The sequence below is a fragment of the Sparus aurata genome, chromosome 14 (assembly GCF_900880675.1).
Source record: "Sparus aurata chromosome 14, fSpaAur1.1, whole genome shotgun sequence".
Lineage (NCBI taxonomy): Eukaryota > Metazoa > Chordata > Actinopteri > Spariformes > Sparidae > Sparus > Sparus aurata.
In genome coordinates, this window is record NC_044200.1 from 23,436,803 (window position 1) to 23,462,358 (window position 25,556).

General features: G+C 43.8%; 1 protein-coding gene across 1 annotated transcript; it reads left to right on the top strand.

Annotated features, from left to right (window-relative positions):
* The first annotated feature begins 13,785 nt into the window (after nucleotides 1-13,785).
* On the top strand, nucleotides 13,786-24,530 carry LOC115595363 (NLR family CARD domain-containing protein 3-like). The gene is made up of 4 exons (XM_030439758.1): nucleotides 13,786-14,493; nucleotides 15,572-15,745; nucleotides 20,347-20,527; nucleotides 24,488-24,530. The coding sequence occupies exons 1-3, from the start codon at nucleotides 13,871-13,873 to the stop codon at nucleotides 20,348-20,350; spliced, it is 801 nt and encodes a 266-aa protein (XP_030295618.1). The 5' UTR covers nucleotides 13,786-13,870; the 3' UTR covers nucleotides 20,351-20,527; nucleotides 24,488-24,530.
* Nucleotides 24,531-25,556: the final 1,026 nt, after the last annotated feature.

The window sequence follows — 25,556 nt, forward strand, 5'->3', positions numbered from 1 at the left end:
CTTGTCTAGAACCATTTCCAATAACACTGTTTAATATGTTCCTTTAATATTGTTTTTATTGTTAATAGATTGCTATAATATTCCTTCCTACCAATTCTCACAATATTACTGAACTTTATATTGTTTATATTTATTTTCTGCCTCTTTGGTTCTATGTTTTATGAATTCTCTATTAAGTGTATTTTTCTGTCTGCAGACATTTTGTAATCCCTTATTGATCCATGACTGTCTGAATGTTTCTGTTTTTTATTGATTTGTTTTATTTGCTTTGTCGAGATTTTCTTCTTTATATAATATTTCCCAGTTTTGGTTCAGTAATTGATGTTAAAGCGTTCATTGACTCGTCTGTGCTCCAGTTTAATGTCCTGCTTTTCCTTCTTGTAGTCGCTGTCACACACTGTAAACTCTGGTAGCTGCTCACTGATCAGCTCATTGATCAGTGATCCACTTATTGATTGTTGTGTGTCACATTAGTAAATGTGTTGTGTGTCAGTGTGGCTCAGTGAGATGTGATCCTGCTGCTCTGTAAACTCTACATTGTGTTGATGAAGTCTTCAGTTGGTTTGTGGCAGGCCCGGTTCTAGACTGCCTTGATTGGGGGGGCAGTAAGAAATGTTGATGGGTCACCAACTGCTACTGTTTTGAGCGCCATAGGGATTATTTTTTTGTATGCCTACCAGTCTATGATGCCAACCCAGAAGTAAGCATCGTAGATTCGCCGTGGTTCCATCGGCAAAGCTCTAACGGGAATTCTTTTTCTGGATTGACGAAGAAAACAAATTCTGTGGCCATCAAATTATTGATGTCAGTCTACTTACATATTTTCTATTTAAATTTGAAGCTACAATGTAATTGGCGTTTTACATTTTAAGCCCACCTCCACCTGTAGTGGCAAATATAGGCAGTGGCATGATCATGCATATAAATTGATTTGAGAAATACACCTTACAGTTGTGTGCTAACAGTGAATATGAGCCTGATGTAAGACCAAGGTCAGATGCTCCCTTTATAATAACAAGGCTGGAGTGAGGGAGCACTCAAGGCCACAGATGGAGGCCTGGGTGAGACACTTTGTAGGCATTAAGGAAGACATTAAAAAATGAAGATGATAGTCTCGCGTGATCATGACGAGGGGGGTGGTCCAAGAGGGGCGTTGGTGACATCGACCCCAGGTATAAAAGGGGGTGGTCCGGGGAGATTTCTCAGTTGTCCGGGGGTACCTAATGGATTTATAACTTCTCTTGGAATAAACACCTTTTTGACTGAAGACCTGCTGCCTCGCCTCTGATTTTGGGACTTAGGTTCTGAGTGGATTTCACCTCTGAGTTGAACTTAGACTCAGAGCTGTTTCTCCTTTAATTTGGATTTTAACCTTTGAGCAGATTTACAGGGTCTGATAGTGGGATAATTTGAGGGATAAGGATGGTAGTCTCCCACTACACACTTCCCCGATGTAGGACAACTTTATCAATGCCCAATTATAATTAGTTATCTAATATTAAATGGAATCTAAACCTAAATATTGCGCAACTGGCAGATAGAACTTTTGACGCACGGAAAGAACACACACTTTTGAGCCCCAGTGATGCTATAAACAACTGCACCAAAACATGGACACATCAATGCACAACCCCAATGCATAAAAAAAAGCTAAATCATCAGAGCCAGCCATTCCATAATAAAAATGTCTTGCCATCATTCGTTATCCATGTTTACCTCTTCTAGATGAAGCTGCACTTGATTTTAAAAACAAATCAGTCGGTTTGCAGCATTGTTCACCGTCAGCCTACAGTGCTCTCAGATTTCTCTCTCTCTCTTTTCTCCGCTCACCCCTTGTGTCGCTTGATGCCTCCATTCATTTTTTTGCTCGCTTAATCTCTGTCAGCTTCTAGTTTTCAATCTCCAACTTCAAACAACCACGCAGACGCGGTCCACTCGATTCAGTCTTGAAATTCCCAGAAGGCATTGCTTCATTTTTAACTTGATGTAAAAGTTCGTGACTGTAGAGGGTAACCATGACTGTGATATAGAGACTTGTATGTGATATATAAATAGTGATCAGATTGTTGTTTTAACAGATGTGAAGGAATTTGAGAGACTATATTGTCATTTAGCCTTTGAATAACGCTCGACAGGGAAAAGGGCTTGTGGTTCCTCTGGCATCTGCACATGTTTAAGATTGTCAGTCTGTCACATACATTTTGCCCCACAACCAAATTTCCCAAATTCATCGTGGTAGATATGAAGGGAGGTTGGGAAATGTGGTGGTGGGGCAAAATGTAAGTTTCTTTATAATCTGTGACAAAGCAATTTTGTAAACAGCGCTATAAAACTAAATAAATAAATCTTGTCTGATTGGTTGATGCTATATTATTGTGCACCACTTTCTCGTGCTTTGGAAAGTCGTGTGATCCTGCCTGGGTTCCCTGTTTCTCCCTGCCAGATGCCAGCAGCCTCAGATTAGCCGCTGTCGGAGGCTCTGGCCCCAGGAAGTAACATTAAACAGTGGCCGGCGGCGCTAACATGAATTTACAGCTTATGGAGTCTCCTCTCATTAACGTGTGTTGTTTAATCCTGTCGGCGGGGGTACAAGAGAGAGAGAGACACCGGCTCTGCTGGCAGAAGAGACGTGTACTGCCAAGAACCGGGCCCGGTTTGTGGTCACTAGGATGAAGCAGATCTATATTAAAATCCCCACAGATGAACGAGACCTTTTGATTTGAAGCTGTGAACATTTCTTCCATCTGTTCCTTGAAAGTTGCAGCATCAGAACCGGCTGCTCTATAAATACAGATCACAGTTACATTCTTGCTGTTTTTCATGTATATTTCTGCTGTGAAACATTCTGATAAGTTTCTGACTGCAGTTGTCGTTCTCTCTGCCACCTTGAAACTAAAGTTTGTGTCCACGTACACAGCCACACCTCCTCCAGTCGGGTTCTCCCTGTTTGTGTCCTTCATTTCAGAACCAGCTAATTCAAAGTCCAAACCCTTCACATGGTCCATCCAAGTTTCTCATATTGCAGTAATGTTAAATCGTTGTGTAAATTGACGTTAATATTTCTTAATGTTGTGGTCCATAAAATAATTAAATAGTAAAAATTTAAAAAGTAATATTATTTCATGTCACATTATGTAAATTAGTTCATAGAGAAATTACCATAAAACATTTAATTCGGCACCAAAAAAAATGTGGGAAACGGAAAAAAAGGAGAGGTACAAGACATAATTATCTTAAGAGTAAAGGAACTACTCATCCCATAAACCATTGCGAATGTAACAGTGACGTCTCTGATTGGTGGAGCTCGCTGTTACCATGGAAATGTTTACCAAACCCGCAAATTTTATGTTAGCTAGTTACTGCTACCACTGAACTCTACGGTCGTTTACCACAGAGCTGCCATGATTTCATTTTCTGACCCGCTGCGTTTATTTAGAGATGAGGAGAAGAGTGTCGAAAGAGGTGAAAATCACGTCACCAGCGAACATGAAATTCGTGGGTTCAGTAAACATTACCATGGTAACAGCGAGCTCCACCAATCAGAGACGTCGCTGTTACACTATAGGATTGTGGGTAGAGTCGTACTTTTCCATGACATCGCGAATAAAACATGTTTTTCTTAAAACAAGGTTGATATCATACAGACTTGTGGCTTCTACAGGATCATATATAATCGTTTCACAATCTCATAACTCGTGGTGAGTCTACTTTGGATGGTTACGACATTATGGCCAATAATAAAAATCCTCTATTCAGAATATGAATGGCATTTTCACTTCCAGAACCTCACTGTTGAGCTCTATTTAGTTTACAGACAACCGCTCCAGAACCAACACAACCAATCAGAGCCAAGGGGCGTGTCTGAGAAGTGTCAATCATGCCCCTCACTCGCGCAGGCGCAGTGCCTCTCACCAATGGTCAATTAGGTTCAAGCTCAAACTGTAAACAATGGCGGAGAGGCAACAGCAGAAGAATGCTCCACCATTGTCCACGTCACAGAGAAGAAGCAAGAAGAGTGGTGAAGAAAAGCAAAGTAAAAAGAAAGAACTGGACCGAGCCAGAGAGAAAACCAGGATAAATATCTGAGTCATTTCAGAGGTGGAGGAGCTGCAGGATCTGTAAGAACTTAAGAGGACGCAGACTTAGCGGCTTTTCTGCTGGACAGGTAAGAACCTGCTTCATATATGTTTAATTCTATGTTTTACCCACAAGGCTAAGATGGCGGCGGTTACAGTAATACTCACAATAGCACATATCGCCGTACAATGTTGTAGTCGAGCTACGTAGCTTGTTGGTAAATCTAGCTGGTTAGCTTGTATACTAACTCCGGTGTTTAGCTTTGTCGTCATGGCTACTGGTTAGCAAAAGTGTCTTTGAAGTGACCACCGGGCAGTTATAACGTTAGTTTGTGTTCAGGAGCTCTGAAGTGGTTGACCTGGTTTAGAGGAATAACGTTACTGCTTCAGAAAGGCAGCAGGCAGAAATGTTGCAGCAGGTGATAATTAGCTGGTAACTCGGTCTGCCGCCATGTGAGGAATACTGTTTGTTACTCGGGATATCTACAGTGATCTGCATGAGGCACTCAGCATTGTAATTTAGTTGTATTGATCAGAAATAGAACAATCAGGGCTCATGTTGTTGTTTTTTGAATGTGACATCTTGGTTATCTGGCGTCCTCTGTTTCCATGGTTACAAGCCTGCTCGTGCACAGCAGGCTCCTCTGTGGGGCTTTGAAGGCAGCAGAGAGGAAGAAGAACTGACCTGGGAGCTGCCATCATTCAGATATTCTGGCTAAGTCCACTTTATTCTCAGAACTTCAGACTGCGGCTTTAAATACAAACATTAAGAAAGAAGGAAACGTTTTTGTTTCGTTGCAAAAAAATTCTCAGCAAGTCCTGTTGAGCAGCCATGACGCTGAAGTTTGTTTCAGCTTCTTATTAAAATGTTCCAGTCCACCTGAAAAGTGTCATATCTCCAGTAGATGGAGCTGTTTGGTTATTTTCAAGCCAGTTCATCAGGGTCGTTGTGCTTCCTGTCGGTCTGCAAACTTCTGCTTCTGTGTCTGAACTGTTTCAACAGATTTCACCTTTACTCCAGTTTCACTTCTCACAGTCACCAGACTCCCTTAAAGAAACGCTCATTTTCTAGCATCACCTCGTCAGGAGAAACTGTATGAACTGTGTGAAATGCTGTATACACACATTCTTAAAGTCAAACTCTCGCCAAAATGCAACTTAGGCTTTTTTTGTGAATGTACATGAGTCAAACCTTTGTGTAAAAGCATAATTACGGCGAAAGAGGCACTTTTAAGATTTACCGTATTTTTGTTTTCGGGTCAAACTCATTTTCAATGGGAGTGCTACGGGCACTTTTACAGGAGAGTTAAGGTGGAACTCCTAAAGCTTAGTTCCATATAAATGCAGGATAATTTGTTGTTTTGTCATTAGCGAAAAACAATATTGACCTTGAAGTTGAAAAAGGAGCCTCATATAAGAAACAATACTAAAATCAAAAGCCGGAAAAGTCACGTGAGATCTCTCGTGGATAGTTGTTGCTGGAAGACAGTAGTTCCACCTTAACTGTCCTCCAGGTTACGTCACATTCTGAGATCGACACTTCTCCACTGGCAGGACGGCGGCGAGCGGAACAAGCTACTGCTAACGTGAGTTGTTCAAAAAGCTTCTTTTTAGTAAACTCTGTGTACACAAACAATGTTCTCAATGCTCGTGTTCATGTGTAGAGACCCTGGTGATACTACCAGCAAAGTTTCATGTTGTGTCGAGACTTCTTACTGTTTTAAAAATAGAGATTTTGATGCTATCGTAAAAGTGCCCGTAGCACTCCCATTGAAAATGAGTTTGACCCGAAAACGAAAATACGGTAAATCTTAAAAGTGCCTCTTTCATTGTAATTATGCTTTTATACGAAGGTTTGACTCATATACATTCACAAAAAAAGCCTAGGTTGCATTTTTGCAAGAGTGTCACTTTAACTGTTCGGACCTGCTTTTTAATTCAGCAAACGTTCCACATGATTGTAAGTGTGTGTTTGTGTAAAGTTGATGATATCGTGTTGTCACTGAGATGTAGCTGTAGATCTGCACACAGATCCGAGTACAAGAGCATAGGCGGAAATCCCGGGGGGGACGGGGGGGCATGTCCCCCCCTCCTGTAAAGCTGTAGAATAATTTGAGACACAATTAATTGTTCATAATTTTTGAACAATGCAGTAGCATTTATTGAAAGCACAATGTAAGCGGTACTCATTATAATCGCGCAATAATGTGCTATTTACATCTTTAAAGATTTAGATCCTATTATTACACATGATATTCATTCTGGAGTTGAACACATTTGACAGTAAAAAATATTGCTGTGTGCGTGTGTGTGTCAGTCAGCCAGGTCAGTTGAAATGGCAGAGAAAAGAAAAAATAAAGACATCCGCTCGTGTACATGTTAATTTGATTTAGATCATTTTGTTTTAAATCTAGACATGTGCAGGTTGACTCAGCCAGTGCTAAGAAAGGTCTTCTGCCTGCCTGTTGGAGAAATAGAGAGACTAAAGCATCAAATTGCAGTAAAAGATGCTGTATAAAAGACAGACTACAACTTTTATTCCTTGTCCCCCCTGGAATTATTCTCTAAAATGTTACTGTTTGTTGTCCCCTCCAACTATGAAATGGGATTTTTGCCCCTGTACAAGAGGTCAGTCAGTCTCATGTGGAGACGCCTTTAATGTCGCTGTTAGTCATCTATCTCCGCTCCTCAACTCACTCACGGTTCGGTACTTTAGACCCACAAAGCTCCGAACTCAGAACCCCGAGGAGCAACAGTGATCATGTGATCCAGACTGACCAACAGGAAGAGAGGCTGAAAGTGAAAGTGTTCAGTCCGTCAGACTCCATGTTGAGAGCAGAACAGACAGAAGAAGACGGAGGAGGAAGACTAAAGTGTGAGACAGGTGAGTGTTAAAACAAGGTGTTTGTGATGTTACTGTGAGAGTGTGAGTCAGTTTAGTCTCTGTGGACTGGAGAGGAAACACTAGAGATGTAACAGTATGAAAATTTCACACCGTGGTAATAGTGACTAAATGTTGAAAAAACACTGATAAACTGAAATAATTTCATCAAGATTTATATTTAAATATATTTATTATTAAAATTGTCCAAATCCGAAACCTTAACAAAACACTGCAAAATCAACATTAAATAATTATAAAAGAATGTATCAAAACTGTGCAAAATATGTCATTGGCTTTTTGTGATGAGGACTCATAAGCAGCCTGTTTTTGAAACGTGTCCTTTAATGTCTGCGTTACAGTGGTAGAATGAGATGTAGTGGCAGCAGCACTCGATTCTCTGTGAAAAAATGAATGAAAATGTCATTATTAATTATTACTGTCACTGTTACTTAATACTTCGGGTGCAACAAACAGATCACAAAACTCACAATTTAGATCACATCACTTTTGTTAGAAACAGGTTGGATCATTTTTTAGATCAAAACAAAAAGGATTATTGTTGTTAAATGAATTTTGAATACTCTATTTTGGCTCTTATCTCTATCTAGACACTTGTTATATTCACCATTTTATATTATTCTTTATATACAGTCTATTCTACAAATAATCCACAAGTATTATATATTTCTGACATTACTTATATATATATTGGCTGTCTGTTTTTCCGTCTGCCTGCTCGTCTGCTGTCAGTGGACTCGGTCAATCTGATTTAAAGTTCTCAACGGGTCGGGTCTTAATTTTCAGGCCCGTTGAGAACTCTAGTCTGATTGGTCAGATGGCTGCTGAGCCTCAGGTAGACGCTGCTCAGGTGAACGGAGCTGAGATGAAAGTCAGTCATCTCAGTCAGTTTGTGATCACTAACTCAGTCCACCCAGTACGTGTTTGTGTCAAATCCTCCTCACTGCAGCTCTGCATCAATATTATGGGAATTATTAGGTCGACTTTAAAAAGTGAAATCTACAGTTAATAAGCGGTTCAGATAACGTGCCAAATCACGGATCAACTTCGTTCTGTTATACCCCTATCTTGTCACTTTACATTAGTGACAACAGCAAATTAGACAGAGAAAACTCGACATGCACATACATCATGCAACCGAGCTTAAAGGAGAACTTCGGTCGATTTAAACATGGAACACATCCGGAACACACGGATGTCAACAAACAGGTAAGTAGCTGCTTGCACAAACACACTATTTTAACTACTTTTTTATTCAGTTTGAGTCATACACGCTACAGTGCTGTGTGCTAAGGTGTCTGCTGATGTTGCATAACTTTTGGTGTGAGATGTGGAGCATGTTAAGATGCTTAAAACACAGCGTGAAGTTCTGACCCCATGCTGTTAGCGTTCAATGCTACATCTCCGTTCACGGAGCTCTGTAATGGCTGGACCAAATTTGTTCGCGTCTTCGGTACTGGCAAGTCAAGGGTAGCTTGAGCAATGAAGCTGCATGTTTAAATCGACCGTAGTTCTCCTTTTCGGTTAGCTTACCTTGCATTCGCTGAACAGTTACGGGTGATGGTCGTAAAGTGAAAGTAAGTAAATTGGATGTGTTGCCGCCCCTCGCAGCTCCTGCAGACAGGGCTGCCATCCTCAACCAGCTGTCCTGAGCATTCTTATAACAACCACAATACGCCCAGACTGCAGATTTGGTTCTCTTTAAAGGCGGAAAAATGCTGTGAGGGCCGCTACTATCACGTCCTCCCTCCGCCATGTCTTCTTCACTACATAACAAGTGCACGTTGCACGCTGCGCATGCGCCGCAAATTTTCCACACCATGGTTACCGACCGCGGCGGGTACCATGGTAATTAAAACTTAAACGGTAACCTTCACCGTCAGGAATTTTACCGTGGTTTACCGTGACACCGGTAACCGTTACATCCCTAGGAAACACATGTTAGAATAAAGTCAAGACTTTGATTCTTCTGTGGACACTGAGGTGTCTGCACACTTACACATTCAGAGCTAATCCTTAATAGTGATAGTTGTTTTCCCTTACTGTGAGGTAAGAGAGATGGCAGATGTGATGTTTACATATCTAGGGGCCCCGGAGCAATTAAACAGCTCTATGTGTGTGCGTAAAGGTTAGCTGGAGGACAGGTCCATATGGAGCAATAAAACTGAATCTATCTCCCATACTAGTTGTTTAGAGCTGACTTAAGGTATACATCTTCATATAAGCATGTAGAGACAATCCGGTCCATTTTAGGCTGTAAGTTCCAAGAAGTGACCTCAGCGGAAGTTAGATAATGTACAGGAGGAGGCAGACTAACTTCTTCTTCTACAATTGGATAGATGGACCCTCAATCCACCAAAGTGACCAGTTGGAATAAGTGGGACGATGCGAGGAATTAGACTTTAAAAAGACCCGCACAAGCGGAGAAGGGTGTGGTATTTTCTAGATTTCCTAGATCGAAGGATAGGATTTCTGTTAGAGCAGAGGGCAAAGCATTGGGCAGAACTTTGTCATAAATTTGAGGAACCCGGGTAACGGCCGTGCCTGGATGGACGCTGGCATTGAGATCTGTTTTCAATAAAGATTGCTCTAACATTCCACCAGCCTTGCTTCCGCAGACTAATTTATCAACATACTATACACCAACACCTTTGATGAAGAAAGCCCAGAAACTACAAGTTGGCGTTGTCGGCAGGATGGCAATTGACAGCTTGGACACGCGCCAGGGGTCCAGAGACTGACTTTCACCCCAACTGGCCAACAAGGTGAGCTTCTTCACTCTAGGGGTCAAACTCATGCCCTGGACGGGACTGTGTGTGTGTTTTCCAATGGCTGTCAAGCTGTAAATTACCAAATAAGGGGACGTGGGCAATAGGTGTTTAGTGTGTTGATACGGTTCTGTCTAAATTTCTAAATAAAGGGAAGTAAAGAGAATAAGGAGAAACTTATGCGGAAGTGATTAGTGGACTAATTGGAAATACGATGCTGATAGTGGTATGGCTAAGCCTACATTATCATAAGTCATGCGTGAGATTAGATCCTGTTTCCCACGCGCTAAGTTGTCTCAAATAAGAGAAGTGAAGAAGAGAAAATGTCAGGAAAACATAGAGAAGTGAAAAGAGATTTCTGACAAAAGAGAATAAGAGAAATGAGTGAAAAAGAGGAACTGCTGTGGCAGCAATGACTGAACTGATGGCCTTCCGATGCAGACACTGTCATAAGACGTCTTCATTAGCTGCATGGTCCAGTCTCAAAGAGTAGAAAAGAGTATAAAAGCCTGGCCAGGTAGAAGAGAAAAGTGATGAAGACCACAACTAAGTTAGAATGAGAGAGAAATGTTATGTCAAACCACACTTGTGGTTGTGACAATAGAAAATTCGACGAGTCCACGGGACGCTCGTGGACTCTTAAATAAACATGTGGTATGGCACTTGGTGGGCTGTTAGAGATGGTTTTCCGTATTCTGAGTCCAACTAACCAAGTTGCAGTAGATGTGCACGAGCTCTGATGAAATGCAGCTGAATAAGTGTTTGTGTTTGTGAGAAGAAGACACAAAGGGGGGTATATGTTTTGTGTTTTGGCACTTGGTGGACTCTAGTGCTTAGAGGCTTACCTTCCGCAGACTTATTGATCAACATACTATACACCCACACCTTTGATGAAGAAAGCCCAGAAACTACAACACAAAGTGTGTGTGTGTGTGTGTGTGTGTGTGTGTGTGTGTGTGTGTGTGTGTGTGTGTGTGTGTGTGTGTGTGTGTGTGTGTGTGTGTGTGTGAAAATAAGAGTCCTATGACTAAATCAAGAAATTTAAAATATACGTTCGATCCAACAGAAATAAAAACGGTCAGACTGTGAAAATCCAAACCTAACCCTTTCCAGAACCTGAACCTCTTCTTAAAGAATTCCTACAGGAGTTCTAGAGATGTGCAGGATTCTATCAGAACCAGTAGAATAAAAACAGATTCCCGGCAGCACCGAGGAAATCCTGACAGAACCAAACACTTTTCTTAAAGGATCCCTCTGAGATTTTTAGAGATTTGCGGGAATCCAAACAGATTCTGTCAGAAAAGTTTAAAGTCCTGTTGGACTTGTTGATGAAGATCCGGTCCTCTCTGTTTCACTGATTCTTGTGTTCTGAGCTCACAGTTCATGTTTCACCTCTCAGACCTGAAGATGGGTGTTCAGTCCAGCAGACAGAGAGCAAAACCTCCAGGATCCATCTGTCCGTCTATGAAGAGTGACCGGTCCAAACATCATCCTCCAGACTTCAGTAGTGAACCTGGACCATCAGACACAAAGTAAGAGCACTGAGACGACTTATTCAGTGTTTGCTGGTAATGTTTTGCTGTAGAGTAACATCAGGCTCCAGGACTGAAGAAACACTAACATAAAGTCTTTGAAAGTCTCCTGAACACTAACATGTCTGAACTCAGTCAGATCCTGGAGGACACTAACAAATCTCAGCAGGATGAAATAGATGGTGGAACCATGACGTATGTTTGTAGGCTAACCCTGAAGTTAGCATCGCTCTGGCTCCCTCCACAAACAGCCTGTCAGATTTTTCACTTGGATTTTGGATTATTGCAGAAAATAATCTCTGTGACAAACACAAGTTTCTGATACTGACACGTTTTGTTCTGAGAGATAATCTTCACACATCATTTTCATGACACACTAAATGCTGAATTCAAGATGAAAAGTATCGACACTTTGACTTTTCTCTGTGAGCGTCTGAGCTTCTCAACAGTGTCGACCAAATCTGGATGTTTTTAACAACAATCATCACATCATTGTAGTTATAAAGAAATGTGTTCACAGAGAGAGGAAGAGGAGTCATGTCTCTGTGAAGAAGCAGCCCACCTGCTGTGTTTGGTGTCAGGACGTCCTGAAGGATCCGGTCTCTACCAGCTGTGGACACTGGTTCTGCAGACGCTGCATCACCTCATACTGGGACCAGTCTGCTTCACCAGGAGACTCCTCCTGTCCCCAGTGTGGAGGTAAGACCCAGAACAACAGCTGGACTGTGGACAGACAGTCAGAGACAAACTGTACCAAGTCACACTGAACATCTCAACATGTTAAAGCCACATTATGGAGAAATTCTCATGTTGTGTGATTTGGCGCCCCCCACAGTTTCTGAGTGCAACACCACTGTAGTAAAAACAAATCCCAGGTGTGTAACAGTTTGTCAGACGTAATATAGGTGCTGACTACAAACACAACTCATGACATCATCACAATGTTACGTGTTGAAGTGAACACGTATGTGAGGCTGTGATCCTACAAGTGACAGAAACACCGTTCACCTGTTACAACACACCTGACCATCAACACGACTCTGAAGCTGCTGCTTTAACCTCAAAAAGTTACATCATGTTGCTTTAAACATCTCAGCTTCTACATGTCATTACATTTATTTAGAGACTTCGGAGGCATTCAGACCAAACACCAGGACAAATTACTAGATTGTCTAGATTACACACAAAGTCAATGAAAAGACCCGAAGAGACTCAAACTTTATATATTCTGATACTGATGGATTGTTATTGATCATGAAAATAATCCCAGATTGTTAAATTCTCTCCAACATTTTTCTCTTTTTAGGGAATGTTGGTCTGCAGGAGGTTTTAGATGAACATAAGATCAGTCTGAGGAGGAGATGTGAACGTGTGACTGAAGGAAGTGATGGAACAGGAAGTGATGGAACAGGAAGTGATGGAACAGGAAGTGGAACCCTCCTCAACAGGATCTACACTGAGCTCTACATCACAGAGGGACAGAGTGAAGAGGTTAATACTCAACATGAGGTGAGGCAGCTTGAGACAGCTTCCAAGAAGAAGACCTTCAGTGAAACTCCAATCAGGTGCTGCGACATCTTTAAAGCCTCACCTGACCAACAGAGACGCATCAGAGTTGTTCTGACCAACGGCGTCGCTGGAGTTGGAAAAACCTTCTCGGTGCTGAAGTTCACTCTGGACTGGGCAGAGGGCTCCGAAAACCAAGATGTCAGTCTGCTGGTTCTGCTGTCGTTCAGGGAGCTGAACCTGATCAGAGATGAGCAGTACAGTCTTCTCAGGCTGCTCCATGTTTTCCATCCAACATTACAGAAGGTGACAGCAGAGAAGCTCGCTGTCTGTAAACTTCTCTTCATCTTTGACGGCCTGGATGAAAGCAGACTTTCACTGGATTTCAACAACCATGAGGTGGTGTCTGATGTCACACAGAAGTCATCAGTCAGCGTGCTGCTGACAAACCTCATCCAGGGGAAGCTGCTTCCCTCGGCTCTCGTCTGGATCACTTCCCGACCTGCAGCGGCCAATCAGATCCCTCCTTCATGTGTGGACAGGGTAACAGAAGTACGAGGCTTCACTGACGTCCAGAAGGAGGAGTACTTCAGGAGGAGGTTCAGTGATGAAGATCTGTCCAGCAGAATCATCTCACACATCAAGACCTCCAGGAGCCTCCACATCATGTGTCTGATCCCAGTCTTCTGCTGGATCACTGCTACAGTTCTGGACCACATGTTGACTACAGACCAGAGAGGAGAGCTGCCCAAGACCCTGACTGACATGTACTCACACTTCCTGCTGATTCAGACAATGAGGAAGAAGCAGAAGTACCATGAGGGACGTGAGACGAGTCCACAGGAGCTGACGGAGGCTGACAGGGAAGTTCTTCTGAAGCTGGGGAGGCTGGCGTTTGAACATCTGGAGACAGGAAACATCATGTTCTACCAAGAAGACCTGGAGCGCTGTGGTCTTAATGTCACAGAGGCCTCGGTGTACTCAGGAGTTTGTACAGAGATCTTCAGAAGAGAGAGTGTGATCTTCCAGAAAACAGTCTACTGCTTTGTTCATCTGAGCGTTCAGGAGTTTCTGGCTGCAGTCTACATGTTCCACTGTCACACCAACAGGAACACAAAGGTCCTGGAGGACTTCACAGGAAAAGAGTCCAAACACAGGGACTCAAAACAAAAAACAAAGTCTTTTTTTGACAAGATTTCTACGTTTTTTGTTGGAAGCGTTGATGGCCATGAGCCCAGTTACCCATCTCTTGATGACTTCTTGAGGAGCGCCATGATGAAATCCCTGAACAGTAAAAATGGCCACCTGGACCTGTTTGTTCGCTTCCTTCATGGCCTCTCTCTGAAGTCCAACCAGAGACTCTTAGCAGGCCTGCTGGGTCAGACAGACAACAGTCCAGAAATCATCCAGAGAGCCATCAACAACCTGAAGGAGATGAACAGTGATAAGATCTCTCCTGACAGAAGCATCAACATCTTCCACTGTCTGACGGAGATGAACGACCACTCAGTCCATCAGGAGATCCAAAAGTTCCTGAAGTCAGAGAACAGATCAGAGAAGGAACTCTCTGAGATCCACTGCTCAGCTCTGGCCTACATGCTGCAGATGTCAGAGGAGGTTCTGGATGAGTTGGACCTGAAGAAGTACAACACATCAGAACAGGGACGACAGAGACTGATTCCAGCTGTGAGGAACTGTAGAAAGGCTGTGTAAGTCCAGATGTGTTAAACATTATGAAGTGAGGTAAAGCTGAAGCCTTCAGTATTAAAGATCAACACTTTACACACATGAATAATATAAAACCTCAACACTATACACGTTTACCAAAACAAGTATTAAACCTGCTGATTGAATAAATGATCATCACCAAGCTCAGAGTAGAAATGACATGAAGTCGTCTTGTTTCCAAAACATTCCACTAAATTATTACCCATAAAATGATAATAACACAATGTTTAGTTGTAATTCTTGTGTTTGTGCAGTGGGAGGCATTAAATGAATGAAATGGGAGATGAAAAGCAGATGGAGCCACAGAATAAAATGCATCAAAGATTGAGAAAATACACACAAACACATAAGTGAGGTAAATACATACGAGTGCAGTTCCAACCTACAGTGACTTCACAGTTCACTGATCATCATGTGAACATGAAGCTGAACCAATATAAATCACAGCAGCCTGTAAACTAACATCTGACACGTTTACGTCTCACTTATTTCAACACTTTTGTCCTAAACTGTCATTTCTGCTTCATTATTTCCCTCAAGGACACTTCAACATGTATTTCTGTTTATTTATATGGCACTTTAAAAGCACTCACATCAGTTTGTTGGACACAAATAAAACAGCACAACAATGAAAGAGTCACAAGAAAAGTATTACAGGGACAATTACAAATATAAATATAAAGACAGCAGAATGAAGAAAAGAGACAAACACAAATATGTCAAACCAAAATCAAACAAAGATGAAATCATCAGAATCAGCCGTTAAAAGCTGTTTTATACAGGTGTGTTTTGAGGGGGATTTAAAATGGGCCACTGTTTCAGCCCAGCTGATCTCCTCAGGCAGGTCAAAGTCTGGAGGCTCATGTGGAGCCGAGGAGCTCAAGTTTCAAACTACAAACCTTGTGATCGCTGACTGAGCAGCTCAGGCCGAACAGCTGACCAGCTGAGCTACAGCTGCTCATGTTCATGTGCTTTGTGATGCAAAATGTATAGAGTCTGTTTTCATAGTAAAGAGTCAGATTTGATCTGATTTAAATGTTTTATTATCTGTATTCACAGACTGACTCACTGTCAACTATCAGCGACTCAGTGTGAAGTCGTCGCCTCAGCTCTGAAGTCCAACCCCTCACATCTGACACATCTGGACCTGAGTTGGAACATACTGACTGATTCTGCAGTGAAGCGTCTGTGTTCTGGACTGAAGAGTCCAAACTGTCGACTGGAGACTCTGAAGTCAGTTCATGTGTTTTTTCTCTGTGTTTTTTAAATTTAAATCTAGAGCACAATATTTAAATTTCCTTCAGTTCACACACACACACACACACACACACACACACACACACAGCTCAGTCTGATCAGTGATGAAGATGATGGAGGATGAAGCTCTCAGTCAGTCAGCTGTGTGTTGATGGAGATGACAGTGGTGATGAAGATCTGTGCTTTGATTACAGCTTTCTATGTGTGTGAGACAGAGCTGCTCGTTTGTGTTGAAGGTGAATCGATGGTGGAGAACTTTTCTGTTTGCTGGTTGAAGTCTGTCGTGTGATTAAAATGACGTCCCAGGCTGCTTAGAGTCCGTACATCCAACTACAATTCCCACAATTCCTTGGGAACAATCCCATAATTCCTCTGCAGTTTCCTTCAGGTCATTTCCTCAGCCAGTAGGAATGAGATGGATCGGTGCTGGAACTGTGAAATAATTCTTTAGAGTAACTGTGGTCAGTTGTGCACCAGAGGCAGGTTCAGAGTTCACCTGGCTCTTATGCTCACTGTGCCTGCAGCGTACAGAAGCAGGATGTTGGATTCACTTCTGTTTGCAAATCCACTCAACTGGTTTTCTTTAAGAGCTGTTGGCTGGGATATTTGTAGAAAGAAGCTCAGTGGTACGACGTGTTGTCTGAACACATCTGGAGCTCAAAGTGTTCACAGCTGTTCCAAACAGCCAAAGGTGGAGTGAAGAGCTGCTGGAGACACAACAATGGTTTAAATATGGAGAAGACGTGTCACATGTTCAGACAGTCTCTGCTGAAGACGTTCATAGTGTTTCACTCAGCTGTTCATATGAACAGTGACAGAAATAGTTGTGTAACAAATGAACAAAGAGCTGAGAGAGAAGTTCAAACCCAGCCTCCTTTCTCACCTCCACTCAGGTGACCAATCACACAGTGAGGTGTGTGTTAATGTTGGATTGTTGATTTTAAAGTGACAGACACTGTTGGACACAGACCGTCCTAATGTGACATCAGAAAGGTGTGGCCCCACTCACATTTAAATCTGTCAATAGAAAGTGTTGAATCTTTGAAAAAGGAGCTTTGATGATGTTAAAGTCACGCTGGACAAAAGACACATGGATGTAATTTAATGTCATCTCTGATTGAACACACTGCACGTGTTGACTGTCTGAAACTCTGAAGACAAACTTTACAACATTGAAGATATTACACTGCTGATGTCAGTTATAAATGTGACACCATTATTTCACACATGTTGTTTTCACATGTTTAAATCACATTTTAATATGTATTTTAAACCTGTGATGGAGGTTTAAAGGTTATAGACTGGCTTCTCTGATTTGTAATCGCAAAGTGTGTGTCGGTTAGAACACAGTCTATAATGTTCTCCCAAGACTTAAATGAAGAATCAAGCAGGAAACAGTCGATCCCTTTCATGGCACTTTAATCCAGTGTAAACAGTGTACACTTACAGAGGTGGTATGAGAGTGGTTCTAGAATAAACCAAAAACAACAACAGTCATCAATAAACAGCTCACAAATGCTTGACCATAGCACACACCCCAAATTATAATCTAATTATCATTAGCATGAGAAATATGACACATCATATACAGAAGTAATATACATGATATTATATCACATATATGTAACTGACAACAAAGAAAATAGCCAGTTGCATTAATATAACATAAATGATCATTTAAACCATCAGCGGTGATAGATAACACTGCTAGAAATACACTCTTAAGTACCAGAAATAATCTCAATTAGCAGACTTATAAACAGACAAAATATAACAACAATGAAAAATGCATCCAGTAAATAAACAATGTAACTTACGTTTCTCTGGATGCACACTGAACCACAAACGGCGGATCAACTGAAACAAAGTGGCAAACTCAACTTCATCCACCTGCTAAACACACTTCTCACCGTCTTCAGTCTCTTCTTCTCTCTCTCTCTCCCAGTCAGCAGCACTAAGCCTGATTGAGCGCGTCAGCGCCCCTAGCTGCTGAATCCACTCAAAGCACCTGCTCTGTCATACAATCTTCAGAACAGCCGCCCCCAAATTTGCTCCCGCAAATTTGTAGTATTTAGGCCATCACTGTCAATTTTCTTCTGGTACAGCATGGAGTCTGATAAGACGGCTTACAGGTCGGACATAGGTGCGGTCCCATACTGTGACCTCCGCTGTGCGAATCGGTCCATCTGCTCCAGGGAACACCTTCTTGATCTTCCCGACAGGCCATGATGCTCGTGGCAGTTGAGGATCGACGATCATCACAATGGTATCCAGCTGAAGAGGGGAGGTGTCCGACTGCCACTTGGATCGGGTTTGCAGTGTGGGCAGGTAGTGGCGCAGGAACCGCACCCAGAAGCGATCGGACAGCACTTGACAGGCCCTCCACTGGCGACGGCTGAGCAGCTCTGAGTCGTGATACACTGCCTGAGGTAGCGAAGGGTCTGGCCGCCCCATCAGCAACAGACTGGGGGTAACCGGGTCCGGATCTGCCACGTTGGATGATACATAGCCGAGGTGCTTGGAATTGAGGATACCCTCAATCTCAATCAGGACGGTGGTCAGAACTTCACCACTGACAACCTGTGACCCCAGGGTAGCAGTCAGAGCAGCCTTGATCGACCTGATTTCTCGCTCCCAGGAGCCTCCAAAGTTGGGGGCACTAGGCGGGTTGAAACAAAACTTTATCTGGTACTCTGCCAGCTGGGCTTGGAGAGAAGGATGAAGGGTTTGAAAGGCTTCTTGTAATTCCCTATCTCCACCTCTAAAATTGGTGCCCTGGTCCGAGAGCAACTCTGCTGGTTTCCCGCGACGGGATATGAACCTCCTTAAGGCCATCAGGAAGGAGTCCGTGTTGATGCTGGACAGCACTTCAATATGGACTGCTCGTGTCGTGAGGCATTTGAAGAGCAAGCCCCAGCGTTTCTCGTTCCGTCGGCCGATTTTAACCTGCATTGGACCAAAACAATCAATCCCCGTAGAGTAGAAGGCTGGTTGATGCAGCCTGAGCCATGCAGGGGGCAAGTCTGCCATCTTAGGGTTGACAGGTTGGGCTCTCCACCTCTGACACTCCGAGCATGAGCGCTGCTCTCTTCTTATGGCCTCCCGGCCACGAAGGATCCAGAACTTCCTCCTCAGCTCTGCAAAGAGTCGCTCTGCACCAGGGTGTTTCAGGTCTTGGTCAACCTGTCGGATGAGCAGCTTGGTCACAGCATGTCTTGGGTCGAGGACTATAGGGTGGATCACATGGTCCTCCAGATCCTGGCAACGCCGCAGCCAACCTCCTACTCGTATCAGTTGGAATGATGCATAGCCAGGCCTGGCTATCAGTCAGCTCTTGAATTTCTGCAATACGGGTTCCTGCAAACACCTTAAAGCGACAAGAGTCCGATTGGATCCAGGCAAGAACAGTTGTGGAGTCTGTCCACATAACCACTCTCGATATCGCCACTGTGAGCTCTCGAGTAAGCACGTCTGCAAGCTGTGCGCCCGTGAGCGCAGCACACAGCTCCAACCGGGGCATGGAGAGCTGACGCTTAGGGGCCACTCTGGACCGGGCTGTCAGGAATGCTACCTCCACATTACCCTCTGTGTCTTCTGTGCGGAGATATCCCACACTACCATACGCACGTTGAGACACATCACAGAAGATGTGGACCTCTCGCTAACTGGCTGCATTGTCCATGGCTGGACTCACGTAGCAGCGAGGCAGTCTGATGTTGTCCAGATATTGTAGCTCGTTTTCCCAGTCTTGCCACGCCGTGAGCAATTCACCGGGTAGCAGAGGATCGTCCCACTCCCGCTTTTTGTCCCATAACTGCTGAACAAGCACTTTGGCCCTTGTAGTATAGGGCATGAGAAATCCTATGGGGTCATATTGGCTGGCCAATACCTTATAGATGTTCCTCATGGTGGGCGGGAGTCGCTCCATCGGCCGTGACTTATACTGCAGCGTATCCGAGTGGCATAACCAACGCAGCCCCAGGGCAGGTTCTTGTGGGTCCATGTTTGTGTGATTTAGCAACTGTTCACTACTCTCTGACCTGATCTCCTTGGGCAGGTGGCCAATAACATTTGGCATGTTGCTGGCCCACTGTCGCAGTTCGAAGCCACCCTCCATTAACAGCACCCTCAGCTTGTCTGCGACATATTTGGCCATGTCTGGAGTTAGGAAGCTCTGTAGCCACATAGAAGTGGTTCTCGATAGACTCACGAACTGTATCCCCTGTGTGGGTGTGATCGTGTACATGCCTCTGTAATGCGTATATGGCACAGCATGGGGAACAAGTAGTCCCGAACGGAAGGACCTGCCACTCATATACACTAGGTTGGGAGTCTCTCTGTAGATCACGCCAGAGGAAGCGCAACAGAGGGCGATCTTCAGGCAGTAACCTCACCTGGTGTAACATTTTCTTTATGTCACTGCTGACAGCAATTGAATGTTCCCTAAACCGCAGTAGGACACCCAGGAGAGATGCACCCAGGTTTGGGCCTGGAAGCAGCAGCTCATTGAGGTTCTTATCCCTATAGGTGTAAGAACAGTTGAACACGATTCGTTTTTTTCCGTTGTGTGTCACCAGGTGATGGGGAATAAACCACGACTCATTGGAATCCTTCACCTGCTCCTGACTAATTCTGGAAGCATAGCCTGACTTCTCCAACTTCATAATCTCCGCCTGATATGCCTGTGCCTTCACCGGGTCTCTGCCGAGATGCTTCTCCGTGCTGCGAAGACTGTGGAGCACCGCTTCAGGCGGCGCTGTGAGTATAGGCATGTTACTCACCCGTAACAGTGGGGTAGCGTATCTGAGGACTCCATCCACCTCCACTCTCCTAGTCTTTGCCTCTAGAAGGTTCATGGCCTCTTGGTCTCTCCGTGACCTCGTCACCAGTTTCTCGTTTCTGTATGGCAGGGTGTCCAGTTGCCAGAGCTTCTCTACCTGATTAAAGAGTTCAGCTGTAGGGGAGGTAGAGGTCACGAACAGACACTGCTGTGGGCGGTTGCACTGTTGGAAAGACTTGACTGGCCCTCGCAGTGTCCAGCCAAGCCTGGTCTTTACCGCAGCTGGGCTCCCCGACGGGCCGAGACGGACAGGTTCAATAGGTGTCACAAGGTGCGGACAGTCGGAACCTATCAAGAGGAGTGGGTGAACATTTGTGAATGGCTGCAGGGGGAGCTTCTTGAGGTGCTTATATCTGCGCTGAAGTCCCTTCACTGGGTAAGAGTGTTCAGCCAGACCTAGTCCACCTGCAGTGAAGGCTCTCTCAATAGTAAATGTCTTTGTTGGCTGACCGGTCGGAGAGATTTTGAACATTACTGATGAGCCATGTAGTGTTCTCGCATCTTGACGAACGGTTCTCAGGGTGAGGCTCTCGGGAGTCCCCTGAAGCTGCAGCCTCTGGACGGCCTCCTGGAGTAGAATTGTTCTCTCTGAGCTATCATCTAAGATTGCGTATGTGTCCAGGGTGTGGTCACCGTTACGTAGTAGCACTTTGCTGACCTTCAAAAGGATCTGATTGCAACCGGCACGCCGATCCAGATACAGAACATCTGTCGCTGACTTCAACTCTGCACTAGTGCCGTTCCCTGCAGTACGCTCACTCTTGCCAGGCCGGAGATTCACTTCATGCAAGGCCTCGAGGTGCTTCCCCTTGCACGTCTTGCATAGGACTCTCAATCTACACTGGGCGGCCTGATGGTGCCGTCCACAACGCCAGCAGCGATTATTGGACTTCACTCAGGTCATCTTCTGCTCCTTGGTTAATTGCTTGAAGTTCAAGCACTGGTCCAGGAAGTGTTGCGTATTGCTGCAGTAGGGGCAGTAAGCTTTGGGCTTATCCATGGTCTCTTGGTGATCTGAGACTTCAGCTTGCCCTGCTTGGGGGGTTGTGTTATTGGCAGTACCATTCATGGTCTTCTTAGTGGCTCTCTTATCCTTATCACACTCCTTCCTCAACCCGCTTCTCCCTTTCTGGACATCCTCTATCTTGTCGAACTGATCTCCGTCCTCTTGGATTTCCAGCTCATAGTCCAGCCACTCCGCGAAGTCCATCAATGATGGGATTCCTGCTTTCCAAGAGTGAAGGTGACGCCGGAAGGTGGCCCGGAGATCCTGGGGAAGCTTCTTCATTAATCTGGCCACGTGAGACCCACACTTTAACTCTATGCGCCCGTCTTCACCTAGCTGCTCTAACATCCCGACTAGAGCTCGAACTCTCAGAGCAAACCTCCTGAATGCTACAGTGTCGCCAGCTCGGATAGTGGGCTCCTCCATGAGCTCTGCAATCCGCCGTAGAGATAACTGGTGGGGCTGAGCGTAGTGTTTGGTCAAGGAAGCCATAGTGTCAGAGTAGGGGAATAAGGAATTGCTATAGGAATCAGCTATCAGGAGAGCCTCTTCAAACTTGAGGTGATCACAGAGCACTTGATACTTGAACATCTCTGTCGCATCAGTGGGAAGAATATTGTCAAGGGCAAGCTTCAGTCTGGAGAACTCTCTGGGGTCACCGCGTGTGAACTTTGGGATTGACGGTGTCGGTCCCCTGTATGTCCTCTCGTTACTGTTAGGCAGTGTCACTGATGAGGTTAGCCGTTGGGGGGGTTGTGGGGGTGCAACTGAAGGCAGCACACTATCATATGGTGGTTCGGACATCATGGATGGAGCTGGTGACAGTCGTGCTTCCAGCTGCTGCAGACGTTCTCTAAGGTTCTGACTTGTTCCAGGTGTTGGATGCAGCATAGGGGTTTGTGACGTTGGGGCCCTGGTGCCCTCTCTTATTACAGGGGGGTGACTCTCTTGTGAATGGTCCAGCTGTACAGGCTGTAAACTGGGAGGTGCTGCACTGCTCCTGTCCATCTGACGTCTCATATCTCTCACCATCAGCTGCAATCTCCTATTATCCTCTTGTATTTGCTGCAACATATTCATCATTGCAGGTGGGCCCTGATATGGCCGTGACGTACTCACATACACCGGTGCTGTGGCTCCAATGTGACTGGAAGATGTCTCTATGAACTCAGCAGGATAATGAGTGGGCTGTAGTGGATGCTGGGTGATGGGTGTCATCTTGGCAAATCCCTCTCGGTTTCTGCTCCAGTCGGTCTCCTCTATTGCAGCAGAGGTGCGTAGTGGATAGCTCCCAGCCTGTGGGTGGGTGTACCCTTCATAATCTTCCATCCATCTTGGTTGGCGCACTCGTCGGCATGGACGTGAATCTTCACTCGGGGGAACATGAGCCATTTTCACTTCGTAATTACCTTATCCGGCTCGAAGGACCATATGTGATGGAGGTTTAAAGGTTATAGACTGGCTTCTCTGATTTGTAATCACGAAGTGTGTGTCGGTTAGAACACAGTCTATAATGTTCCCCCAAGACTTAAATGAAGAATCAAGCAGGAAACAGTCGATCCCTTTTATGGCACTTTAATCCAGTGTGAACAGTGTACACTTACAGAGGTGGTATGAGTGTGGTTCTAGAATAAGCCAAAAACAATAACAGTCATCAATTAACAGCTCACAAATGCTTGACCATAGCACACACCCCAAATTATAATCTAATTATCATTAGCATGAGAAATATGACACATCATATACAGAAGTAATATACATGTGTTATATCACATATATGTAACTGACAACAAAGAAAATAGCCAGTGGCATTAATATAACATAAATGACCATTTAAACCATCAGCGGTGATAGATAACACTGCTAGAAATACACTCTTAAGTACCAGAAATAATCTCAATTAGCAGATTTATAAACAGACAAAATATAACAACAATGAAAAATGCATCCAATAAATAAACAATATAACTTACGTTTCTCTGGACGCACACTGAACCACAAACGGTGGATCAACTGAAACAAAGTGGCAAACTCAACTTCATCCACCTGCTAAACACACTTCTCACCGTCTTCAGTCTCTTCTTCTCTCTCTCTCTCCCAGTCAGCAGTACTAAGCTTGATTGAGCGCGTCAGCGCCCCTAGCTGCTGAATCCACTCAAAGCACCTGCTCTGTCATACAATCTTCAGAACAAAACCTTTGTTCACACTTTCACAACATTATTGAAACTTTGTGAATCTTAGTGTTCATGTCATCAGGTCTGAAGGGGATCTGACCTCATAGATTTGATGCTGATAGACTCTGAGCGTCTTGTTCAGCTTCATATTTAAAACAGATCTAATATAACATTAAACATTCATCAGTGGTTGATTCTCTCTGAACCTCTTAATCATTTGATTCCTTCGTGCTTCTGTGAATAAAAACAGAAACCAGTGTTTTCTTCTCTGTCAGACGATAACAAACATGTTTGTTCAGAACCTTTATGATGACATGTGATGTTTATACTGACTGAAATATTTAAACTCAGGATGATTTTGATCTGAAACAGTAGAATCAAATCTTCAGTCAGTTTCTGTTGGTTTCTGTTTGGCTGCACAACATGAGTTTGTATAGATGGAGCCTCTGGTGGAGCTGCAGAGTTTAAGAGGTGGAGTCACTACGTCTTTATCAAAGCAGCAGCACGTTGTCATTAATATTAATGAGAGCTCTGTTTCACTTTGTGTATCTGACAGTTTTGGACCTGCAGCCTGTTGGGTTCAGGTGTTTGGAGCTTCATATTCTGAACTTGTTCAGCTCTGAACAGAAGTTTAAACACTGAACGATTTCAAGCAGGAACATTGTCTTCTAAACTCACTTCATTTGTACTTTATTCAGATTGTGGAGCTGCAGTTTGTCAAAGATTAGCTGTGATTCTCTGGCCTCAGCTCTGAAGTCCAACTACACCCATCTGAGAGAGCTGGACCTGAGTAACAACGACCTGCAGGATTCAGCAGTGAAGCTGCTTTGTGATTTTCTGCAGAGTCCAAACTGTCGACTGGAGACTCTGAGGTGAGTTCACTGACTCTCTGTTACTGTTGGACATCTTAAATGTTTAATTAACAATTGAAGCTAATTTATATTCAGACATAACTTTGTAAACGTCCTTTTGTTCATATTTTCATGTTTCTTGGTTTAATTCAGTGTGCTGTCACTAAAGACTTGTGTTTCTTAAAGAAACTGTAGAAAATGTAAATTAATCTTTATTTCTATTTTGTTGTAAATGGTCTCATCTGTAAACAGAAGATCCTCTGAACTCATATTTGATTTAAAATCATCAAGTTCACTTAAAAAGGTTTTCATAAGTAATGTCTGATCTCACACACACACACACACACAGTATAAGTAAGGGATAATGCCCAACGAGGTGTCCGTAAACAGGAGTTAATGGAAGACGCGGAGGCCTAAGAACCTAAGAACGGTTGCCTCCGCGAAGTCCATTAACTCCTGTTTATGGACACCTCAAAGGGCATTATCCCGCTTATACCATGGTCACTTGCCAAAGAAAAGAAATTCGGACCATTAATTTACATTTCATGCGTTTTACAAAATATAAAGTTTTTCACAAGCCATAACTCAGTTTCCCTGGTAACGCCTGAGGGTTTGACTAATACCTGGAATAATCATTACTCTCCCGTAAGGTTCTTATGCAACAGAGACGTTGTTCACTCCTCCAGTAAATAGGACGGATCATAGATACGACTTGGCAACAGGAGATATTCTAGTCCGCTCAGCGATGAGCCTGAAAGCTAACGCTATGCTAGCAAGTTTCAAAGTCAATAACATTGCGCACGGTTGACAAACAGTAAATATAATTTGACAATATGCTAGCTAACACGATTAGCTAGCTAACCAGTTATGTCATTGTCCCCAAATCAATAGCAAGATTTTCACGAACAAATGACCG